Source organism: Balaenoptera acutorostrata, chromosome 3 (genome assembly GCF_949987535.1).
Source record: "Balaenoptera acutorostrata chromosome 3, mBalAcu1.1, whole genome shotgun sequence".
Lineage (NCBI taxonomy): Eukaryota > Metazoa > Chordata > Mammalia > Artiodactyla > Balaenopteridae > Balaenoptera > Balaenoptera acutorostrata.
The window spans coordinates 155,795,507-155,820,822 of NC_080066.1; the positions used below are offsets into that span (position 1 = coordinate 155,795,507).

Here is a 25,316-nt window from a genome sequence, read left to right on the forward strand (position 1 = left end):
GCTATTAAGCTGGAAAAAGCAAAATCAAGAGCACTTAAAATACTAGAAAAATAACATTCTGATTATCTTGTTTTTTAATAAATTTATTTATTTTATTTATTTATTTTTGGCTGCATTGGGTCTTCGCTGAGGTGTGTGGGCTTCTCACTGCGGTGGCTTCTCTTGTTGCCGAGCGTGGGCTCTAAGCATGCGGGCTTCAGTAGCTGTGGCACGTGGGCTCAGTAGTTGTGGCTCACGGGCTCTGGAGTGCAGGCTCAGTAGTTGTGCTGCGTGGGCTTAGCTGCTCTGTGGCATGTGGGATCTGCCCGGACCAGGGCTCGAACCCGTGTCCCCTGCATTGGCAGGCGGATTCTTAACCACTGCGCCTCCAGGGAAGCCCCTGATTATCTTTTTAAAAAACTATATCTCAAAATATTTTGCCATAAGAACACACCAGTACCCAACTCACTGTAACTCTGAAATTGTTTACACTATTTTCTCTCAACTGAACATACATAGTAAAAAGTAAGGCAATTTTCAGAGCTCCTAAGTCTCTAACAAATGTGTAGCAGATTTATATGCCAGGAATGCTGCGGGTGGATCTCTTTAAAAATAGATCCACCTTTATTTCATACACACCCAAACCAGCAAGACCAAGTAAATTTATATAGTTGGTTGGACTGACTAGGAAGGAGAAAGTTAAATCATTAGTTTGCTTTTAAATATTGTGTGATTCTATCATAGCCTCATTTAATAAAATTAAATGCATTTTAAGGAATTGAGATTCAACTATGAAGTAACTTTTACAATGTGGCCTCAAAGCACACTTCACTATGATCATTCACAGAGTCAGAATGGACAGACCAACTGACATGGAAACTTCTGATAGGTGAAAAAGTCTTAGAACTCAGAGAAAACAAAATTACTTGATCTTTAAGTGCAGATGCTGAATGCTATCTCTGACATGATTCAAATAAAAATAATGGTATTACCATCTTACACGTGTATAATATTCTATAAGGGAAAGCACCAGGCTTATTTTGTTCACTGCACAACTAGCACTCAGGATAGTATTTATTAAGTGCTAACAAATAGTAAGTACTCAATAATGTTTCCTTTTGGGAATTCCCTGGCAGTCCAGTGGTTAGACTCTGAGCTTTCACTGCCAATGGCGTGGGTTTGATCCCTGGTTGGGGAACTAAGATCCTGCAAGCTGCGCGGAGTGGCCAAAAAAAAAAAAAAAAAAAAAAAAACAAAGGAAAAAGAATAATGTTTCCTTTTATTACTATTAGTATTACAGAAAGTGGCACCTTGTAGGAGCTCAACAAGTACTTGTAAATGAAAATACACATTATATGCTCTTTGCTCTGTCATAGAAGCGGTTAACTTATGATGATTACACAATTAATATTAGAACATTTCTAGAACTCATATCTGACACCTTCTAGTCTCAACTGGACTGGAGATCAAGATCACTCTAAACAAACACAGGCTACAAACCCTTACAGAATATTTCATATTCCGGATTCACCATGCAAGAGGGCTCTTAAGAGACCTTTCAGTCACTCTAACTTAAGAATTACACTGTCGACAAGGCAATCAAGAAAAATATTAGCATATCACTCCCTCCAGGTCAAAAAATTTCACATTAAGCAGACAAGAGTGTGACACTCTGTATTATTATTCAAGGGAAGTTTAAGAACGCCAATGAATACCAAGACACATTTGCCTGAACAGTAATATTTTTTCCAGAAAATGAAGAAGGAAAAAAAAAAGGCAAAGACTAAGCACACACCATAAAACATGACTTTTAGGAGGACCATGGGCAGATTGTTAGAGGCTGAGTGTTTGTGTCTCTGCCCCTATTCATATGTTAAAGCCCTAAACCCCCAGTGTGAAGGTATTTGAAGGTTGGGCCTTTGGGAGATACTTATGTTTAGGTCATGAGGGTGGGACCCTCTCGATGTGATTAGTGCTCTAAGAAGAAGAGAAGGCAGAGATCTCCACTGAGGAAAGGCCATGTGAGCATACTATGAGAAAGTGGCTGTCTACAAGCCAGGAAGAGGGTCCTCACAAAGAACTGAACCTGCCAGCACCCCTGATCTTGGACTTACCAGCCTCCAGAATCGTGAGAAATAAATATCTGTTGTTTAAGCCACCCCATCTATGGTATTTTGTTATAGCAGCCTGAACTAAGACAGAGGTAAAGAGACATAATGCACATAACCTACTCTCAATTGGTTCAGGAAAAAATAAGTGTGTGTGTGTATGTGTGTGTGTGTGTGTGTGGAGAGAGAGAATGATGGAGAATTTCTTCACGAACCATTTGTGAGTCAGTTGCAGTTATACTGTACCTTTATCTTTTAATACTTCAGTGCATATTTCTAAAAACAAAGATATGCTTTTACATAACTATAGAACAATTATCAAAATCAGGAAATTGCTAGAATACTAATACGTACTTTATTTAGATTCCGCTAATCATCCTAAGAGTGTCCTTTGTAGCAAAAGAAAGTCCTGGATAATGTATTGTATTCTCTCTTTAGTTTCAGAAAAGAAAAAAAAGGGGGTTTTCATTACACTGTAAAATGACTTAGAAGGAATAATCCTGAGCAGAGGTTTCGAGAATCCCATGAAAGGACACAAAGTAACTATGCAATTTTGGGGAAGTAATTATTGGAAAACAGAAGCTTACATTTCTGACATAAATACAAAATCACATAAGCATGATTTTTTAAAGCAAATAAACACATTTCCACTTAATGTGACAGCAGGACGACAGAACCTGCCTATCACAACAGAACCTGCCCACCTGGTAGACAGCTTGGGACATTATTTAAAAAATTAATGTCCAATAGGAACCACCCATTATGCATCAGTAATCAAAGGACTGTTATATCTTTTCCTTTAAATGAACCCTATTCATTTCCAGTCACACACTGTGTTGTTCCTTAAAATAAGTTCTGCTGAAATGGTTCTTTATTGAAATTTTACTGAAAATATACTAGCCTCTCACTACTGCCTACCACACATACTAGAGAAAATAGTTTGGAGCTTTATGCCCATCACACAAGTTATGCCACACTCTGAACATATATTTCCAGAAGTGTCCTCTTCTTCTTGGCAGGCAAATTTTGAAAAGTAGGGAGTCCACATTTTTTCTTGCAATCAGGGTAAGTTCCCGAATTTCTGTTGGTAAGTAACTCATGGAATGGACTAAGATGTGCTTCCAAAGCCAGCTGTGAAACAAACCTATATTTTGACATTACCATATTCCTATTGAAAACTCAACAATGCAGCCCTCCAAGTCTATATGCACTGCAGGATTTCAGTCAGTGTCATCCTGTGCACTCTGGGCAGTGATGTTCTGCACAGGAGTTGTTATTTTCACTTGCCACTCACATCTCTGTAGCACTTTCCTATCTCTAGATAAGCATCAACGTGTGACAGACAGATGTAACAGGAGATTTGCGTACCAGTGCAGCTCTGCCACAAATTCCGCATCTTCTTCTGAGCTCTATTCCACCTCTAACATGTTCTAGGCCTGTAACACCATGCCCTCCACTCTGGCTTTGTAGTGGACACGAACTGGAAAGGCAACCCAGTTCGCATCAGTCTCCCTTCTCTGGGAATACTCCCTTATAGCAGGGGTGGGTCCCTGGTGGTCACATCTGTGCGATATGACCGATTTCCTGGGTCGTAACTGACTGGCACAGCGGTAGGTACCTATGCCAAAATGAACCCAACAACCCTCTCTCGTGGGGATTTAAAATTTCAGTGGGGAAGGAGTCTGAAGGACACTGGACTGCCAACGTCCTGGAGAAAAGGTCCATAAACTCCTGTTGCCAAGGTGTCAAGCGCTGTGTTATTTCCTGCCATTTTACCTTTTCTGAGTTGTTCATCAATTCCTCCCTACTTTTTCTGTTTCTTTCGTTGTATACCTATCATCCTTGCAACAAATCACCTTTTTGTTTAGCTAGAGTCAGTTGCTATCAACTGAAAGAAATTTAACAGATACAGACTCTATGTTACAATTCTTAGAACTTCTTTTCTGCACTTACTGAACAGGTTTTTTTTTTTTTTTTTAATAAATTTATTGATTTATTTTTGGCTGAGTTGGGTCTTCGTTGCTGCGCGCGGGCCCTCTCCAGTTGTGGCGAGTGGGGGCCACTCTTCGCTGCAGTGCGTGGGCTTCTCATTGCGGCGGCTTCTCTTGTTGCGGACCACAGGCTCTAGGCACACCGGCTTCAGTAGTTGAGGCTCACGGGCTTTAGAGCTCAGGCTCAGTAGTTGTGGCTCACGGGCCCAGGTGCTCCGCGGCATGTGGGATCCCCCCGGCCAGGGCTCGAACCCGTGTCCCCTGCATTGGCAGGCAGACTCCCAACTGCTGCGCCACCAGGGAAGCCCTGAACAGGTTTTTATATGTTGGCATACCCTGAAAACTTTTACGTCTTTAGCAAATTTAAAAAAATGGCTTCCCACTTTGTCAATTTTGTGCATTTGGAATATTGCTGACTATCTTATCTTGGATAAAGGATACCTGGTTCAAAATTGTTAAGTACTTACTTCCCTATATTAAGGGACATCAGATTCTAATTGCCCGCTATAACTAACCTCTTCCCAGGTTCTCAACAATACACATGAAGATAGAGCCAAAAGAGAAAAAAAGTCAGAACTAGTACTTTTTTTAAAAAGGGCAATAAAAGGCCACAAATCAAAATTCAGACAGTATCTGTCTGCTAAGTTCATCTAACTACAGAGAACATGCTCATAACCGTTAAACAAGACTAACTTTTCACGGTAGAAAAACCACAAACTAAAGGGCAAGTAATAGATTATTTAGTACAAGATTTTAAGGGAACTGGAAGTGCAGCCTGGGAGCTTTGACGTTAGGAATGAAGTCGAACCTGGGTCTGGAGCCGGGCGAAACCAAGTCAGTCAGCCCCACCTGTGCTGCCATTTGGGGAGCCTCAGCCTGTCCACCCAGGGTGTCATCAGTCTGGCTGTGGCGGGCAACCAGGACCCACAGCCCCACCCCCTGTGGAGCCTCCAACGGCCCAGTACCAGGCCATGGGCAAACCCCTCCCCCAGGTGTTTCAAGAGTCCCACCTTCTTCAGGGGCACCTCCAGCCTCAACAGCACAGGGCCCTTGTGGCCAGACAGCATATGGCCAGTTTGGCCAAGGAGAGCTACAGAATGGGCCAAGCTCCACTGTTCAGAGGCAGAGGCTCCCTGGGTCTCAGCCATTTGGGTTAGTCCCATTGGCTCCCGTGGTCAGCCAGCCAGCTGTGCTTCAGCCCTATGGCCCTCCCCTGACAAGTACCCAGGTGACTGCTCAGCTGGCCAGAAGGCAGACCAGTGGTGCTGTGGCCCCAGGGCCTCCCGCTCCGGGTCTAGGCTATGGTCCACCACCGTCACTTGCCTCAGCCTCAGGAAGTCTCCCTAACACCAGTCTGTATGGCTCCTACCCTCAGGGCCAGGCTCCTCCCCTTAGCCAGGCCCAGGGTCATCCTGGGGCCCAGCCTTCCCAGCAATCTGTCCCACCACAGGCCTCCAGCTTCACACCCACAGCTTCAGGGGGTCCTTGAATGCCTTCGATGACTGGTCCACTCCTGCCTGGACAGAGTTTTGGGGGGCCCCCAGGGAGCGAGCCCAACCATGTGTCCTCACCTCCTCAAGCTCTGCCCCCTGGCACCCAAATGACTGGGCTCCCAGGACCACCATCACCTATGCACTCCTCCCAGCAGCCAGGCTACCAGCTGCAACAAAATGTTTCCTTTGGACCAGCCCAGGGCCCTCAGCCCAATTATGGAAGTCCCTACCCAGGAGCAGACACTTTGGGCAGCCAGCCTGGGACACCTCAACTATTGCCTCCTAAGCGCCTATACCCTGATGCCATCCCAAGCCTTATTCAGGTTATTGAGGATGACAGGAACAACCAGGGTTCAGAGCCACTGGTTACTGGTGTATGGGGCCAGGTGCCACCCTTAGTCAACACCAACTTCCTGGTGAAAGACCAAGGGAACGCAAGTCCCCAATATATCTGATGCACATCCTATAATATCCCTTGCACATGTGACATGTCTAGCAGGCTCAGGAGCCCCTGGCAGCTGTCATCAAGCTGCTGGCAAGCCTGCCCCCAGAGGAGGCTTCACCATGTATCGTTGACCATGGGGAACCTGGCCCTTTGCGCTGCAATCGCTGCAAAGCATACATGTGCCCCTTCATGCAGTTCATTGAGGGAGGGAGGCGTTTCCAGTGCTGCTTTTGCAGCTGTATCAATGATGTTCCCCCCCGGTATTTTCAACATCCGGATCATACTGGCAAATGTGTGGATGCTTATGACCGTCCTGAGCTATCCCTGGGCTCTTATGAATTCTTGGCTACTGTAGATTACTGCAAGAACAGTAAGTTCCCCAGCCCTCCTGCCTTATCTTCATGACTGATGTCTCCTACAGTGGCGTCAGGAGTGGTCTTGTTAGGCTCCTCTGTGAGGAGCTCAAGTCACTGTTAGACTTTCTGCCTAGGGAGGGCAGGGCAGAAAAGTCAGCAATCCACGTTGGCTTTGTCACCTATAGTAAGGTGCTCTGCTGCTACAATGTGAAGAGCTCATTGGCCCAGCCACAGATGATGGTTGTATCTGATGTGGGTGACATGTCTGTACCACTGCTGGATTGCTTCCTGGTCAACGTCAATGAGTCTCGGGCAGTCATCACCAGCTTATTGGATCAGATTCCAGAAACATTTGCAGACACAAGGGAGACGGAGACAGTATTTGCTCCTGTTATCCAGGCTGGCATGGAGGCTCTGAAGGCTGCTGAGTGTGCAGGGAAGCTATTTCTGTTCCACACCTCCCTGCCCATCGCAGAGGTCCCAGGGAAACTGAAGAACAGAGACGACAGGAAGTTGATCAACACAGACAAGGAGGAGGCTCTACTACAGCCTCAGACAGGTGCCTATCAGACACTGGCCAAAGAGTGTGTGGCCCAAGGCTGCTGTGTAGACCTCTTCCTCTTCCCCAATCAGTATGTGGAAGTGGCTGTGCTCTCTGTCATACCCCAGCTAAGTGGTGGCTCTGTCTATAAATATGCTTGCTTCCAGGTGGAGAATGACCAGGAATGGTTCCTTAGTGGCCTGGGTCAGAATGTACAGGTCATTGGCTTTGATGCTGTAAAGAGGGTACTGACAAGCACTGGTATCCGTGCTGTAGATTTCTTTGGGGCTTTCTACCTGAGCAACACAAAAGATGTGGAACTGGTTGGGTTGGATGGGGACAAGACGGTGACTGTGGAGTTAAGCATGACGATCGGCTCAATGAAGACAGTGGAGCCCTCCTGCAGCGTGCCCTGCTCTACACCAGCTGCGCAGGGCAGTGATGGCTCCGCGTCCACAACCTGGCCCTCACCTGCTGCATCCAGCTGGCTGATCTGTACTGAAACTGTGAGACTGACGCGCTCATCAACTACATGGCCAAGTTTGCATACCGGGGGCTCCTGAACAGCCCTGTGAAAATTATTCGTGACACTCTCGTCACTCAGTGTGCCCAGATCTTGGCCTGTTACAGAAAGAACTGTGCCAGCCCCTGCTCTGTGGGATAGTTGATCCTTCTTGAGTGCATGAAGCTACTCCCAGTTTACCTGAACTCTTTGTTGAAGAGTGACGTCCTGCAGCCTGGAGCTGAAGTCACTACTGATGACCGCGCCTACGTCCGACAGCTAGTTACCTCCACGGAGATGGCTGAGACCAACGCCTTCTTCTATCCTCAGCTCCTACCATTAACCAAGTCTCCCCATTGAGAATACCACTGAACCACAGGCAGTTCGGGCATCTGAAGAGCATCTAAACAATGGGGATATATATTGGGTTGGCCAAAAAGTTCGTTTGTTTTTCACAACATCTTATGGAAAAACCTGAACAAATTTTCTGGCCAACCCAATATTTGCTGGAGAATGGGCTCAACCTCTTCCTCTGCATGGGAACAAGTATCCAGCAGGGTGTCATCCAGAGCCTATTCGGCGTCTCCTCCTTCAGTCAGATCACCAGTGGCTGGAGTGTTCTGCCAGTTCTGGATAATCTGCTGTCCAAGAAGGTGTGAGGCCTCACTGATAGTTTGAGGGCACAGAGATGACGGTACCTGAAGCTTATCTTGGTGAAATAAGAGGACAAGCTGGAGATGCTGTTCAAACACTTCCCGGGGGAAGACAAGAGCGTGAGCAGGGGAGCATCCAATGTGGACCCTGTCTGTCATATGCACAAGGAGATTTGGCAGCTACCAAGCTACAGCAAGTGGGTAAACAGCATAGGGTCTAGGCCAGTTTCCAGAAAGTACCCCAGGACAGCAGAGAAATTGGGACAGTTCCATATCTTATAAGTCATGTAAGCTGACCTCAGTCTCTTTGGGGCAAGGGGGAGGTATAAGGAGACACCTTTTGTCTGGGCTCAAGTATCCTACCACTCTGTCACGTCCTGCTGTTGGAAGGTGCCCCTATCCCCTCACTTTACCCTCCTTTTCCTACTAATCCTGTCGTAATGAATGTAGTTTCTCAGTTCACTGTATATGATTTGGTGTTGGAGGATTTGGAGCCACCCAGACCCTCGCAATATTGTGTCCCTTTGGACCAGCCTCCAAGAAGAGAAGGGCAGGCGGGAAGAAGTAGGGATCCCAGGGGGAGGGGCTGCTAATTCATCTCAGTGTAACCAACAACTTCCTCTATTAGGGATAAACATATATACAGGTGCACAAGAGTCGGGTATAGACTGTACACAGTAGAGAGAAAAGGGGTCAGTCTTCTAGGGGCTGGAAGTCAATAGCCAACTCAAAAGTCACTAAGGGTGGCTGACTAGCTTTCTCGCTCTGCTTCCACTGTTCTCTCTCTCCTGCAATGATTGGTGATCGCTTGGTGGACAGAGGAACATTATCAGAGATGAATGAGCTTGGGAACAGAGTTGTAAAGTGTATTAAGACCTGGGAGAGGTATCAGCCTCCTTTCCAGCTGCAGAGGCCCCAACACTGGATGGTTCTGTAAGGAGCCTGGTCATCAACTTGCAGTACCTCACAGAGCCAGCCCACATCCCACTCTGAGCTCCTGCTGGAAACATTGCTCTCCAAGCTGGGGGTTGCTGGGGAGAGAGGCAGAGGTGGCTAGTCTCTCCTGCCAGGACACCACTCAGGCTTTCGTACTGACAGAGTGGCTGACAGTTATCTCCCAACCTGACCTGGCTGCGGCAGGACAAGGGCTAGGCTCGATGGTGGCCAGGCTTGCCTGCTCCCAGCCTGGGATACCCCTGCTCTGGACCTCTCATTTCTCTTCATTAGTTTATTTTTCAATGCACCTTTAATTTGCAAAGAAATAAACTAAATGTAGGGAATTCCCTGGCGGTCCACTGGTTGGGACTCCACGCTTTCACTGCCGTGGGCCCGGGTTCAATCCCTGGTGGGGGAACTAAGATCCTGGAAGCCATACAATCAAGAAGAAGATCACACATGCTGCAGAGCAATTAAGCCTGTGTGCCACAACTACTGAGCTTGCGCTCTAGAGCCCGCAAGCCACAACTACTGAGCCCATGTGCCACAACGACTGAAGCCCGCGCGCCTAGAGCCCGTGCTCCGCAACAAGAGAAGCCACCTCAATGAGAAGCCCATGCACCACAATGAAGAGTAGCCCCCACTCGCCGCAACTAGAAAAAGCCCACGCACAGCAACGAAGACCCAACGCAGCCAAAAATAAACAAATAAATTTATTTAAAAAAAAAACAAAACTCAGCCCAGCCCACCCAGCTCAATCCCTGGTTAGATGGAGGTGCTCAGGCCCTTGCCATATCTAAGACAGCAAAAGGCAAAAACAACATTGACTTTAGTCTCTGCAGGTCTTTTATTCACACTGTCTAGCAATCAATCAAAAACTCCTGCTTTCCCAGGAGTCTGGGAGAGAAAACAGGAGTATGACTGAAAAAGAGAAGGCACGGTATACAGTAGTCTACAGTCACCTTATATTTCAGTACTGCTAGTCTTGGGAAATCTCTCACCCCTTGATTCCTCCCTTTAATTTCATGTCCCCAGAAGTGTAGATCCCTGTTTAAGTTTTTTAACATTTCTAAAACTACAAAAATAATTTTCAGACATCAAAGACTCCCCTAGGAACCCAGAGCCCCCTTTCTACCAAAGAGCTCAACATCATCATAATCATCTCATTCTTTTCACTCATTCAACAAATATTTCATTTCTATCTATATGTCAAGATCTGTACAAGGTATCTGACCATACAAATAAGAGATAGTCCTTTTTCAAGTCTTCAAGAATTCTGCATTTTTTAAGAGAAAAAGTATGCAAAGATCAACATTCTTTTCACTCATTCAACAAATATTTCATTTCTATCTGTGTGTCAAGATCTGTACAAGGTATTTGACCATACAAATAACAGATAGTCCTTTTTCAAGTCTTCAAGAATTCTGCATTTTTTAAGAGAAAAAGCATGCCAAGATCAACATGATTTTTGAGATAAAAGAATAAAGAAACTATTTTAAGGGATACTGTCTAAAGGGATTTATATATAAATGTAGAGGACGAAAAATGCACACAAAGTGAGAAGCATTTCTATTACAAGTAATTCTCAAGTTGTCTCACTTTTCTTCTTCACATTACTAATGACAACCCCTAGGAAAATTTAAGCTATTTGTCCAGTCACAAGAAAGTTAGATTCAAAGTCAGGACGAGAATCCAAGTCTCTACATTTTCCATTTGTTACCATTTCTTAGTCATATTCCTGAGATTTTCTATGACTCAAATTTTCTTTTAATTATTTCAGAGATAATACAACTTAATCTGATTGTTTTAAAATTATATGGCTTAAAATTAGAATTTCACTTTAAACTCAACCTGCATGCTCATTTTTGCTATTTCATATAATTAGCTATTTTTGCTATTCATATTATCAGCTATACGTGGATTGAGATAAATGGTTATATGAGTTTCGTTTCCCCTGCTAAAAAAATGTCTGTTTTTAGGAAACGAGAACTAACACTAATTAACTTAGCTGCCCTGGAAATAACCTGCTTCCTTTGCCTACATACAAAGCCACAATTGTACGGGAGGCGATAAAGATATTATCCTTTAGCATGTACAGCAGAGGTCTCCAACAGATACTTCTATCACAGTCTTCTGTCCATTTTAACACTGGGTTGTCATTTTTTGTTTTGGCCGTGCTGCATGGCGGCTTGTGGGACCTTAGTTCCCCAACCAGGCATTGAACTGAGGCCACGGAAGTGAAAGCGCCAAGTCCTAACCACTGGATCACCAGAGAACTTCCTTGGGTTGCCTTTTTATTGTTGAGTTATAAGAGTGCTTTATACATTCTAGATAACAAGTCTCTTATCTGCTATGTGATTTTCAAATATTTTCTCTCATTCTGTGGATTGTCATTTCACTTTCTTCATGGTGTCCTCTGAAATACAAGCTTGTAATTTTGATCTAGTACAATTTATCTACTTTTTCTTTGGTTGCTTATACTTTTGGAGTCATAGCCAAAAAACCACTGCCTGATCAAAGTCAACAAAGGTTTATACCTATGTTTTTTCCTAAGAATTTTATAGCTGTAACTCTTACATTTAGGTCTTTGATCCATTTTGAGTAATTTTTCTGTACGTGGTATAAGGCAGGGATCCAAGCTAGTCCTTTTACATGTGGACGTCCAGTTGCCCCCCCACACCATTTTTTTAAAAAGGTCAGGGCTTCCCTGGTGGCGCAGTGGTTGAGAATCTGCCTGCTAATGCAGGGGACACGGGTTCGTGCCCCGGTCTGGGAAGATCCCACATGCCGCGGAGCTACTGGGCCCGTGAGCCACGATTACTGAGCCTGCGCGTCTGGAGCCTGTGCTCCGCAACAAGAGAGGCCGCGATAGTGAGAGGCCCGCGCACCGCGATGAAGAGTGGCCCCCGCTTGCCACAACTAGAGAAGGCCCTCGCACAGAAACGAAGACCCAACACAGCCATAGATAAATAAATAAATAAATCTAAAAAATAATCTGTACTTACAAAAAAAAAAAAAAACTCTAAAAAGGTCATTCTTTTCCCCCCTTGAATTATCTACTCTTGCAAAAAAAATCAACTGAGCATAAATGTAAGGGTTTATTTCTGGACTCTCAATTATATTCCACTGATCTCCAACTTTGTTCTTCTTTTTCAAGACTTGGTCTATTCTGGGTCCCTTACATTTTCATGTGAATTTTAGGATCAGCTTGTAAATATCACCAAAAAAACCAGCTGGGATTTCAATGAGTTGTACTGAATTTGTAGATTAATCTTAATATTAAGTTTTTCAATCCCTGAACACTGGATGTCTTTGCATTTATTTAGATCTTTTTTGATTTCTTTCAAAATGTTTTGTAGTTTTCAATGTACAAATCTTGCACTTTTTCTGTTGCATTTTTTCCTAATCATTTAATTCTTTTTGATGCTATTGTGTGCAAAAGTTGTGCTTTGATAACTTAGGGTAATTGCTCTATACTCTAAGGTCATAAACATTTTCTTTTATATGCTAGAGTTTTATATTTTTTGATGTTCACATATAAATATCTAACAACCTAGGATTGATTTTACAGAGTGGTGTGAAGTTGGGATCTATATTATTTTTTCCATACCACTTGTCTCAGCACCACTTAATAAAAAGGCAATCCATTCCCCACTGATTTGAAATGCCACCACCCTTATCTATCAAATTCCATATTCATAGTGTACTCTTTCTGGGTTTTCTATTCTGCTCCATTTATACACTACCTGATCAAAATCTACTGCCTAAATAACTGTAGTTTTATGGCAAGTCTTATTATCTAATAAAGATGACTACTCCCACCTAATTTTTCTTCAAAACTGCCTTGGCTCTTCTTGGCCCTTTGCTTTTGCACATGCATTTTAGAATCAATTTGTCAAGAAAGAATGAGAGAGAGGGAGGGAGAAAAAGAGAAGAAAAAAACACTTGGAGGGTAGGATTTTAACTGGAACTGCATTGTCTTAAAGATCAATTTGAGGAAACTGACACTTGTAACACATTTTCACCTGTGAATTTTAGGAACCCAAGCTGACTCTGTGTAACATTATATTTTGAGATAGTGGTTTTATTCATTTAAAGATATGGTTTGGATCACTTAAATGGTGGTCCACTGCATTTTAGAAATCAGAAAAAAAAATTTAATCTTTAAACCTCCTTTATTTTACAAAATGATATTCTGATTTTATACACATGTGCGCACACACACACACAAACACACACATCTTCTGAGTGAGCAATCTCATTTCTAGGCATTTATCCTAACAAAAAAAATCAAAAGTGTTAAGAGAAGTACAAAGGGCTCATATATCAGAAATACTGAGAAAAGTCTAAACATTATGCATGAGGATTGGTTAAATAAATTACACTATGTATCTGTACTATGGAATTTATGCACCCTTTAAAAGAATGATGTTTGTGGGGGAGGGGCTATACAGGGGTAAGGGGAAAAAGGGTTATTATGGGATTACATGAAATCATGTGCGTGGAAGTTTTTTTCTTTTTTTGGCCATGCTGCACAGTTTGCAGGATCTTAGTTCCCGGACCAAGAATTGAACCCGCGCCCTCGGCAGTGAAAGCACGGAGTCTTAGCCATTGGACTGCCAGGGAATTCCCCTGTGTGAAACTTTTGAAAATTGTAAAGCACTATAGAATTTACAGAATCTTTCATTCAACTAAAAAAAAAAAAATACATTGTAGGGACTTCCCTGGTGGTCCAGTGGTTAAGAATCCACCTTCAAGTGCAGGGGACGCGGGTTCGATTCCTGGTCAGGGAACTAAGATCCCACATGCCGCGGGGCAACTAAGCCCATGCCACAACTACTGAGCTTGCATGCCGCAACTAGAGAGCCCACGCACTCTGGAGCCCGTGCACCACAACTAGAGAGAAGCCTGTGCCACAACGAAGATCCCACGTGCCGCAACGAAGACCCAACATAGCCAAATAAATAAATAGGTAAATATTTTTTAAAATACATTGTAAAAAAATGATGTTTGTCTCTACTGACTGATGATAGATTATATTCATGATACTAAGAGGAAAAAAACTGTAAAACAGATGTAGTACGATCTCTTTTATGTAAAATTGTAACCCACTCCATCTCACATTTATATATATATATATACACACACACACACACACACACATATACACATTTATATGTATATATATATACATACACACACATCTATAAATATATGGCAGGATATATGTCAAAATGTTATAGTATTTATCTCCAGGTTATAGAATTTCAGGAGATAAAGCTGACCCTTGAACAATGCTGCAGTTAATCTCAGTATAATTTATAGTTGGCCCTCCGTATCCAAGGTTCCTCCACATCCACGGATTCAACCAACCACAGACTGTGCAGTACTGTAGTATTTACTATTGAATAATATCTGCATATAAGTGAACTGGTGCAGTTCAGACCTGAGTTGTTCAAGGGTCAACTGAATTTATTTTCTTCATATTTTAATGTGCTGGTTTAATGTTCTGCAAGTATGGTATTTTTCCAACTCATATATTTTCATATAAAATAGTACGTAAAGTATGTTGACTTTACAAGAGAAACACTACATCTGTTCATTTTAAATCTTATTGAAAATATGCAAATTTTCAAGAAATACTTGTTTTTAAAACTAAAAAATTTAGAACTTTCAAGTATATAAACTCTTGTAAAGAGTGTAACACAGGTGCTATTCTACTTAAGGGCAAACTCTCCCCACTGAAATTTTAAATCCCCACGAGAGAGGGTTGTTGGGTTCATTTTGGCATAGGTACCTACCGCTGTGCCAGTCAGTTACGACCCAGGAAATCGGTCATATTGCACAGATGTGACCACCAGGGACCCACCCCTGCTATAAGGGAGTATTCCCAGAGAAGGGAGACTGATGCGAACTGGGTTGCCTTTCCAGTTCGTGTCCACTACAAAGCCAGAGTGGAGGGCATGGTGTTACAGGCCTAGAACATGTTAGAGGTGGAATAGAGCTCAGAAGAAGATGCGGAATTTGTGGCAGAGCTGCACTGGTACGCAAATCTCCTGTTACATCTGTCTGTCACACGTTGATGCTTATCTAGAGATAGGAAAGTGCTACAGAGATGTGAGAGGCAAGTGAACATAACAACTCCTGTGTAGAACATCACTGCCCAGAGTGCACAGGATGACACTGACTGAAATCCTGCAGTGCATATAGACTTGGAGGGCTGCATTGTTGAGTTTTCAATAGGAATATGGTAACGTGAAAATATAGGTTTGTTTCACAGCTGGCTTTGGAAGCCCTTCTTAGTCCATTCCATATAAGATACTTACCCACAAAAATTCAGGAACTTACCCTGATTGCAAGAAAAAATGTGGACTCCCTACTTTTCAAAATTTGCCTGCCAAGAAAAAGAGGACACTTCTGGAAATATATGTTCAGAGTGTGGCACAGCTTGTGTGATGGGCGTAAAGCTCCTAACTATTTTCTCTAGTATGGGTAGCAGGCAGTAGTGAGAGGCTAGTACATTTCAGTAAAATTCCAAGAAAAGATCAGTCTCTATAACCAACTCTCAAGAGATGAAATCTATTGTCATCCTTAATATCTAATTTAAACTCCTCAAAAATTACCAGTAAGTTCTGAATTGCCAAGTCCAGTGACATGATAGAGTAAGACAAAGAATACAACCCAGGCTCTATTAACTTCCTAACCGGGTCAGTTATTTAAATGATTTGGAGTTCAGTCTTATTTGTAAAATGGAGATAATATTCACCTACCAAGGGCCCTGTGAAGATCAGATAGGTTAACAGGCTGGGAGAGGCCCTGGGCACAGTAAATGATACCTATTACTATTATTATTCTTGGTTTCTGACCACCAAGATGTTGCTTACCACTGCTTAAAGAAACACCCTCGGGCTTCCCTGGTGGCGTAGCGGTTAAGAATCTGCCTGCCAATGCAAGGGATACGGGTTCGAGCCCTGGTCCGGGAAGACCCCACATACCGCAGAGCAACTAAGCCCGTGCGCCACAACTACTGAGCCTGCGCTCTAGAGCCCACGAGCCACAACTACTGAGCCTGTGTGCCACAACTACTGTGCACAGCAGTGAAGACCCAACACAGCCAAAGATAAATAATAAATAAATAATTAAATACATAAATTCTCTTAAAAAAAAAAACCCTCCATTTCCTTGGGCTTTCACACACCACTTGCCAACACTTCTGTTCTTTCTCAATCAACCTTCTGCAGCAGTGGCGTGTGTTTATGCTTGCCTTCTCGCAAGAACATTGATTCCCCAATATTACATCCTTGGTGCCTCCTCTTCTTGCTTAATGCCCTCTTCTATCTACTTTGCCAATTCCCATGGCTTTAACTACCACCCATTCATTCCTTCAACTAAGATTTCCTGAGTTCCTATTACATACCAGGCACAATTCAAAGAGTATAACCTCAGATGTTTGCTGAAGGGGCCTACTTATTGGCAGCAAGAGGCTTATTTAGAATAATTCAAAACCACCACATTTGCCAGGTCAGTACTTTATCTGTACAGTAGTTTCTAAAGCTTTCCAAGTCATAAAAATTGTTGAATATTTTCCCCGACCTCAATATGTGTTATTTGGAGTAAGGCTGGATCACACCCATAGTCTCAGTATAACTGCGTATTTCACTGTACTTAGAAATTATCAGAAAGCTGGGAGTTCCCTGGTGGTCCATTGGTTAACAATCTGCCTTCCAATGCAGGGGAGGCGGGTTCGATCCCTGGTCGGGGAACTGAGATCCCACACACAGCGGGGCAACTAAACCCGCACACCGCAACTACTGAGCCTGTGCGCCACAACTAGAGAGAAGTCCCTGCACTGCAGCGAAGAGCCCTCGTGCAGCAATGAAAGATCCCACGTGCTGCAACTAAGACCTGGTGTAGCCAAATAAATAAATAAATAAATAAATATTTAAAAAAATAATAATAATAAAAATAAATAAAAATGAGCCACCAACACAGGGGTTATCTCAATCCTTTAGGGTCTTACAGTATACATGCATTATTTCTACAATCAGAAGCAAAAATTATTTTAAAACAAAAGGAAAAATTGCCACCTTAACCTTCATAATGGGTCTTGAAGGTAGTCTCAAAGACAACAAATGTTAAGATAAATTTTCTGAGCTTAAATCAGTCAAAAGCAAAAGGCTTACTTGCTTAATGGGTTTAATGGGTCACAAATTACAAATTATATTATAGAAGCCTTCTTAGAAGCTATTCAGAAGGCAACTGGCTTTTGAGGCCACAAACCATGTATTTAATCAAATAAGGCACACCCACTCAGAATGCAAACACAGCCTCTACCCATCCTCTCAATTGCCTATTCTGCCAATAAACACTGCTTCTTTCTTTTAAAAATGGCATCTGATTGAATCTCAACCAATTAACTACTCGTTCAGAACACTATGAAGTTTCTGGGGCACCTAGTCCAACCTTAAAACGTGGGCAAGTCTGCATTCCCTGAATATCCAAGTTCTAAAATACTATATTAAGAATACAGTGGTTTATGTATTAAACACGGGTCTCATTTCCCAAGAATTTTTATTAAAGAGAATTCCTGAGTACCTCAAATGACTCTGGAATCTTTCACACCCAACTAGTAAGACTTGAAATGTTCTTCCCCTTGGAACAAAAAGCATTTGAAACAGAAATCTAGTCTCATAAGTTGTAAACAGTTAACAACATTATTTTTGCAAAACTTTGAGGTCTTTGGATGTGTCATCAGGCCCTGCAAAACTTGAACAGGTATACTGGCCATTCTAGCTACTCCTCCAGTTCCTGTGTCATAACTAACTTCTCCTTTTCCCAGGTAATGTTTCCTCTCAGTGGAAACAAAAGCCTAGTAGCTACTTAGTAAACCACCTTTCATTAGTTATTCATTTGCCTTCTTCTAAGTATAAGAAGCAAAACCAGCACTTTGTTCTTTCTACTTTTCTTACCTTATCATTTAAATAAGAACATAACTTGTGCCCCAATTCCTCTTTAAGAATCTTATTTATTCTGGCAGCTAGAAGGCTATCATCCTTCTAATATCTCATTAAAACTATTCCTAAAGGGAAGAATCTTAGGTCCAAACTCTCTCAAAGGCAGATAATTTTTTTCTTCCATATTTGTTAACTAATTAAGGAAGGTTAAATGTGTGAACAAATCTCAAAAGTTCTTTAAAGAAATGGAAGACCAAAAGAAAGTAATGTTAACAAGGGGCTTTAAAAGTAGAAACCAACTGTATTATATTTCAGGTGCAACCAAAATATGGCATTTATTTAATCAAATGTTAAATCCACAGTAATAAACTCTTGGTAATTAAGATCACTGAATACTCCAAATTGCTGCTGAGAAAATTTCCTGCAAAGCCTCTAGAGGTCTTTAAAAATAGGATGGAATCATCTATCAAGATTAGTTTTAATAAAGTCCTACAAATAGAAAAGGGAATGAATTACATAAACCCCTAAAGGTTCCTTCCAGCTCTAATTCTGCCAAAGCTTCCAATTCTCTTTCTAAGTTTCCTTAATACTAACTGCCACCTGTTACCTCAAAAAAGGCTGACCCTCTTCTCTCACTCCTCTGAATGGCAGGGAGGAAAAATTACCGTTTCTCTTCCTTGTGAAAACTCTATCTACCGTCATCATTAAAAAACAGTAATGTCTACACCCATAAGGATGGCTACCGTAAAGAAAAAACCTAATTCTCCTGTAATGTCTCTCCTTTACTCTCACACTACCTTGCCGCTAACACTTTTGACCAGATGTTTGGGGGGCGGGGGATACACACCACTAAGCAATACTGTGACATCAGCTGGGTGTCCTACATTGTTTTTTCCTTTTTTTAAAAACTGAAGTATATAGTTAATTTACAACGTTGTGTTAGTTTCAAGTGTAGGTGTCCTACAATTTAACTTACTTCTATCACTATCTACCTGGAGATAGCGTCATATCCCACAGGTAAGGGCTCAGTCCCACAAGACTGCCTCCACCCCAACTTCAGATGCCAATCTCAAGTCCAGGTTGTCACCTGTGCTTCTGACCAACCAGAGGTTCCTGGGACTCTCCCTTCGTAGAGCAGCTCACAGAACTCAGGAAAATTGTTTACTCACTGTTTACCAGTTTATTATAAAAGGATATTATAAAGGATCCAGATGAACACCCAGATGGAAGAGCTATGTAGGGCAAGGAATGTGGGGAGGGTCACGGAGCTTCCAGGTGTGCCACTCTCCCAGCATCTCCACGCAGTCAGCAGCCCAGAAGCTCTCTAAACCCAGTACTTTGGGGACTTTTATGGAGGCTTCATCATGTAGGCATGATTGATCATTAACTCCATTTCCAGCCTCCCTCCCCTCTCTGGAGAACTGGGGGGGTGGGGCTGAGAATTCCAAGTGTCTATTCATGGCTTGGTCTTTCTGGTGACCCCCTCCAGGAGCCCACCAAGAGTCAGCTCATTAGAACTAAAGATGTTTCTATTGTCTAGGAAATGTCAAGGGGTTTAGGAGCTCTGTGTCAGACACTGGAGGTCAAAGACTAAACATTAGGACAAAAGATGCTCCTAGTGCTCTTATCACTTAGGAAACGACACAGGTTTTAGGAGTTCTATGCCAGCAGCAGAGCAAGTTATGTACATATATTTTTGTCCCTATAATCTCACGGCTACTATCAAAAAAAAAAAAAGGAAATAACAATTGTTGGTGAGACTGTGGGGAAACTGGAACCCTTGTGCACTATTGATGGAAATGTAAAATGGTACAGCCACTGTGTAAACAGTAGGGTGTTACCTCAAAAAATTAAAAATACAATTACCACATGATCCAGCAGTTCCACTTCTAGGTATATACCCAAAAGAATTCATGGTTGCACATCCATGTTGATAGTGTCATTATTCACAACTGAAACATGGAAGCAAACTGAGTGTACACTGACACATGAATGGCTAAGCAAAATGTGGTATATACATACAATGGAATATTATTCAGCCTTAAAAAGGAAGTAAAGTCTGATACATGCTACAACATGCATGAACCATGAGGATGTTATGCTAAATGAAATAAAGTCAGTCACAAAAAGACAAGTACTTTTACTTATATGAGGTACTTACGGTAGTCAAATTCCTAGAGACAGAAAGAATGGTGGTTGCCAGGGACTGGGAGGAGGGGAGATTGCAGAGATACTGTTTAATGGGTATAGAGTTTCAGTTCTACATGATGAAAAGAGTTATGGAGATGGGTGGTGTTGATGGCTGCACAACATTATGAATGTATTTAATTCCACTGAATTGTACACTTAAAAATGGTTAAGGGCTTCCCTGGTGGCGCAGTGGTTGAGAATCTGCCTGCCAATGCAGGGGACACGGGTTCGAGCCCTGGTCTGGGAGGATCCCACATGCCGCGGAGCAACTAAGCCCGTGAGCCACAATTACTGAGCCTGCGCGTCTGGAGCCTGTGCTCCGCAACAAGAGAGGCCGCGACAGTGAGAGGCCCGCGCACCGCGATGAAGAGTGGCCCCCGCTTGCCGCAACTGGAGAAAGCCCTCGCACAGAAACGAAGACCCAACACAGCCATAAATAAATAAATAAATAAATAAAATTTAAAAAAAAAAAAAAAAAAAAATGGTTAAGATGGTAAATTTTATGTTATGTGTATTTTACCACAATAAAAAAAAAATTTGGAAAAAAAAACACCCAGAAAACAAAACCAAACAGTAACGTCTGATTGTTTCATAACGTCCTTTCTACCACAGGAGCTATTTACTCAAATTCTAAACCCAAATCAAACAAAGAGGCAAACATATACAGACTCCTGAGAGGGTAGAGGGATCTTAGAAGTTTCTAACTTCTCTTCTGTTCATTAAAAGACAAATGGTGGAATATGTGAGGAAATGAACTTATATCCTGGGTTTAAAAACCCTGTTACAGGGCTTCCCTGGTGACACAGTGGTTAAGAATCTGCCTGCCAGTGCAGGGGCCATGGGTCCGGGAAGATCCCACATGCCACGGAGCAACTAAGCCCATGCGCCACAACTGAGACTGTGCTCTAGAGCCCGCAAGCCACAACTACTGAAGCCCACGCACCTAGAGCCGGTGCTCCGCAACAAGAGAAGCCACCGCAATGAGAAGCCCGCACATGGCAACAAAGAGTAGCCCCTGCTCGCCACAACTAGAGAAATCTTGTGTGCAGCAACTAGAGAAATCGTGTGTGCAGCAACCAAGACCCAACGCAGCCAAAAATAAATAAGTTTATAAAAAAAAAAAAGACAAAACCCTGTTACACTCTATTTTAGTAAAGGCAAGACACACGCCTGTGCACTTGACATCTTATGTGTATTTTTACGGCATAATTGGCAATATTTCCCCCAGAAACTGGGGAAAAATACACAGGGCTTGGAGCACTAGCATATCACTTTAATCGAAACAAAAACAACTTTAAAAAATATTTTAAAGATACTCTTGCTCTCATGAAGTTTCTTTTGCTTAAGGAAAAAGAAAGGGGGAAAAAAAACACCCCACAGACAATAGTCCTCCTATTCGTGTAAAAGCTACATACCTAAAGTCTTTGTTTTAAAAAGACTCCTGAGAAACTGTTTTCTAGAAGGGATACTGCAGCCCTAAACATTCTTTAGGGCATTCCACCAGACCATTCTTCCAAATGCCACCATTGTGCCTTGAGTGAAATTTTTCACTAAAATATATTAGAAAAGTCAGGCAGATTTTCCAGTTATACAGATTTTTAAATTTCATGTTAGCAACTTGGTATTTCTTCATCTTATCAGTCAGCAATCTCTGAAGAAATGTCATGCCCACCAATGCTAAACTGTTCAGGATTATGGGAGGGAGAAATCTGATTTACTACTAACTCCGAACATAAGTGTGTTAAGTGAAAAGAGCACTTAAACACAAAGCACCTCTACCGTGTGGACACCTTGCTCTTGATTTCCTTCTCCCTCTTAAAAATCGTAACGCACTCACTGGCCTGCAATGTATTTTCTAACTCCCACCATTAGGTTTCCCTTTTACAATTTATACCACAACAATTTTGTCTTATTAGCCATTTACACTGCCGGGAAAACAACTTCTTCCATGGCTTACAATGAGCTGATTCTTATCACTTCCTGTCTCACACAATTATTTCTTCAAAAATGAAAACAAATTTTTTGAATCTGTGTATTATGTTGCCTTACGCCTTACAACTTCAGGGGAGGTCAAGTCTCTTTTATGTATTTCCCCCCAACTCTTGTGGTCTTAATATCTCAACCTGACCCGGAGAAATGCTTTATTTTCTGTTTCACACCAAACAGTAACAGGCCTAATCTCTCCTGTCTACTGACTGGGGGAGAAGGCTGCCAGATATTTACAGTAATGCCAAATTACAACAGTCACATTTCCTGCCGCGGGGAAGAGACTATTTGTGAAAAAAAAATGATTTCCTTAATTTCTTAAAGAGATTTATAAGCATCAAAGTCAACTGCAGACATCTCAACACTCTCTTCCACCAACACTGACCTTGCATCTTTTTAACCAGCTCATCGTTAAAAACACATTTCAGCAGAATAGCTGTCAGTCCAGAGAACGTGAAGCTTGATATTAATTACTGCCTTGAATTCAGAACTTTTCAAAATATTTCAGAACCGCCTGGACTGGGTTGGTGATTCAGCCTTGGTGAATTAGTACAGACTCACCACAAGTCACCACCAGGCTAAACCATCCCCTCGTGGGATAGCACTCTTGCTCAAGGGGTCAGCAGGACCCTGGGCTCAACCTGGAGCCCGAGATGGGGTCTCACCTCGGGCCAAGAACATAACGCTTTTTAGGCTCTGGACCGGGTTCACTGCCAGACTTGTGGTCCAAGGCCTTACTTGTAGACGGGGGTAGGTACGTGGTAGGAAAAGACGGGGTGTGTTTCCGCCTGGTCCCACCTCCTAACTTGCCTTGCCTCCTGAGGATCCTAAATGTGGTTTTCCCTGGAGGGCTTCAGAGCTCTAGGAGGAAGCAACCACCCGAAAGCCACAGGAGGGAGCCTCGGGAGGGATCCTCCTGGGGTCCGAGGGGGCACTCCCTGCCTCTCCTGGGGGGCAGCCCCCACTTCTGGCGGGATCGGGTAGAGGAAGTAACCCAACCTCCGGCGGGAGGAGAGGAAGACCTCAGGCGCGGAGAGACGGAGGGAGCCCCAGCGCCGCCCTTGAGCCTTCCGGCCCGGGGCAGGCCCAGTCAGCGCCCGGACACTGCCGCCAGCACACCTGAGCCGCGCCCGGGCCCGCGGACAGTCACCGCGACCCCGCCCGGCCTCGCCGCCCCTCCACAAGGGCGCCAGCCCGCGGGGTCCCGGCCCACCGCCCCCAGCCCGGCCCGGCCGCCTGGTCCCACAGTACCTGGCTGGCAGCGGCTGCGGCAGTAGCGGCGCTGCTCCTCACGTACCCGTTGCGCACCTCCCCGTTCGCCACACAGTCGTTCGCCCGCACCGGGCGACGGCAGCAGCAGCCTCCGGGCTCCGTCCGCATCGTCCCGGCAGCACTAGGCGCAAGGCAGTATCCGTAAGCGGCGGCCGAGGCGGCAGCGGCTCCAAGTCCCGCTCCGCACCCCTCCAACCTCCCCGAAACCGGAAATGGCTGCACGCCGCCGCCAATTCCCTGCCGGGCTGTCACATGGGGGCGGGACCCGCTCCCCCGCCGAAGCAGCGGCTCGCCGTAGGCTGGGCCCGGGAGCTGGAGACCAGGCGGGGCGCGCAGGAGTGTCGTGAGCCTGAGGACCGCTGACCAATCTGGAGGAGGAGGAGGCGGACCCCAGGCTCCTACCTGGCCAATCACGGGGTGGAATAAAGAGGCTCGCGGGTGTCAAGGGAGTTTTCTGAAGCGACCTTTAGACCTGGGACCAGGTCTCTAGAGAGGGTTTCCTTTTTTGGACAGGTGGCACCCTCTCTGCCCTTGCCTCCCGGGAAGTTCTCGGGTTTGAATCCCAGCCCTTAATTTAATTAGCTAATTCTTCTGTGGGTTTTTATAGTACGCCTTTTTCTTTCTTTCTTTTTTTTTTTTAATTTTATTTATTTATGGCTGTGTTGGGTCTTCGTTCCTGTGCGAGGGCTTTCTCCAGTTGTGGCAAGTGGGGGCCACTCTTCATCGCGGTGCGCGGGCCTCTCACTATCGCGGCCTTTCTTGTTGCGGAGCACAGGCTCCAGATGCGCAGGCTCAGTAATTGTGGCTCACCAGCCTAGTTGCTCCGCGGCATGTGGGATCTTCCCAGACCAGGGCTCGAACCCGTGTCCCCTGCATTGGCAGGCAGATTCTCAACCACTGCACCACCAGGGAAGCCCAGTACGCCTTTTTCGACATTCCCTCACCATTCTTCAATATGCATCATACATTAACACATTTTAAGTAATGATTCGGGTGTCTCTTTGCCCTTCACATCTGTCCCTATCAGGGTTTTCTGTACAACTTCCTTTTAAGAACACTTCCTTGAAAGTCAAGAAACCTGGTCTTGTTCCAGCTCTGCCAGTAACCAGAAGCTAAACCTTGAGTGTTTAACCACTTTGGGAGCCAAATTCTTTAAAATGGAGTTAATACTTCCTGCTTCATAGACTCATTGCAAGAATTACATTAATAAGCCACTTTGCACCTATCACAATACCTGGCTCATATTAGAAGCATAATGTATACATATTATTTTTCATCGCTTTAGCTCTATATTCCCATAGTTACTAGAAAGAGAGGAAATGGATCTACATTGTAGCAAGAAACTTTTGGTTACCCATAAAGAATTTAGTGTCATGTTTAAGAGTATGGACTCTGCAGTCAGTCTGGGTTTGAATACTGGCTGTGCCACTTACTACCTGAGTAACCTCTATATGTCTTCAGCTGTTCATGGGGGATAATAATAAAGGTCCTGAGGATTTAATGAGTTATTACATGTAGTGTGTTTTGTACAGGACCTGGCAATTAGTATACATTACTAAGTGTTGGTTATTATTAATTGCTGAATGCGTCCATGCCCCTGCATTCTTCCCCCACCCCCTAGGAGCTTTAGAAAGGGGGTTGACAGGATATCCATTTTTCATGATTTAGAAGCTGAATAATCTAACAGCAGGTAGGCAGCACAGATATACTCTTGGAGTCAACAAACACTATGATCCCAAAGAGCGCAGTTTTGCAATAGATATATGACGCTAAAAAAGAAGCATATGGTTTGCCTCTCACATTCTATGAGAGAAAAGATGTGCATACATAAAGTAAACAATAAGGGAGATCAGCTCGGTGCTTTGTGACCACCTAGAGGGGTGGGATAGGGAGGGTGGGAGGGAGACCCA

The 25,316-nt window shown here is 43.7% G+C and overlaps 1 protein-coding gene and 1 pseudogene across 2 annotated transcripts in view; one reads left to right on the forward strand and one right to left on the reverse strand.

Moving 5' to 3' along the window:
* SPTLC2 (serine palmitoyltransferase long chain base subunit 2) overlaps positions 1-23,634 on the reverse strand; it is a 127,594-nt gene extending 103,960 nt beyond the window's left edge. Inside the window, exon 1 of one of the 2 annotated variants that reach the window (XM_007184536.3) lies at positions 23,386-23,632. In XM_007184536.3, coding sequence (XP_007184598.1) covers positions 23,386-23,514 — 129 coding nt within the window. In that variant the 5' untranslated portion in view covers positions 23,515-23,632. Of the gene's footprint in view, positions 1-23,385 lie in introns of both variants that reach the window. The other variant, XM_057543144.1, reaches the window with a different exon arrangement.
* Positions 834-8,350, forward strand: LOC114238185 (protein transport protein Sec24C-like; annotated as a pseudogene).
* Positions 23,635-25,316: the final 1,682 nt, after the last annotated feature.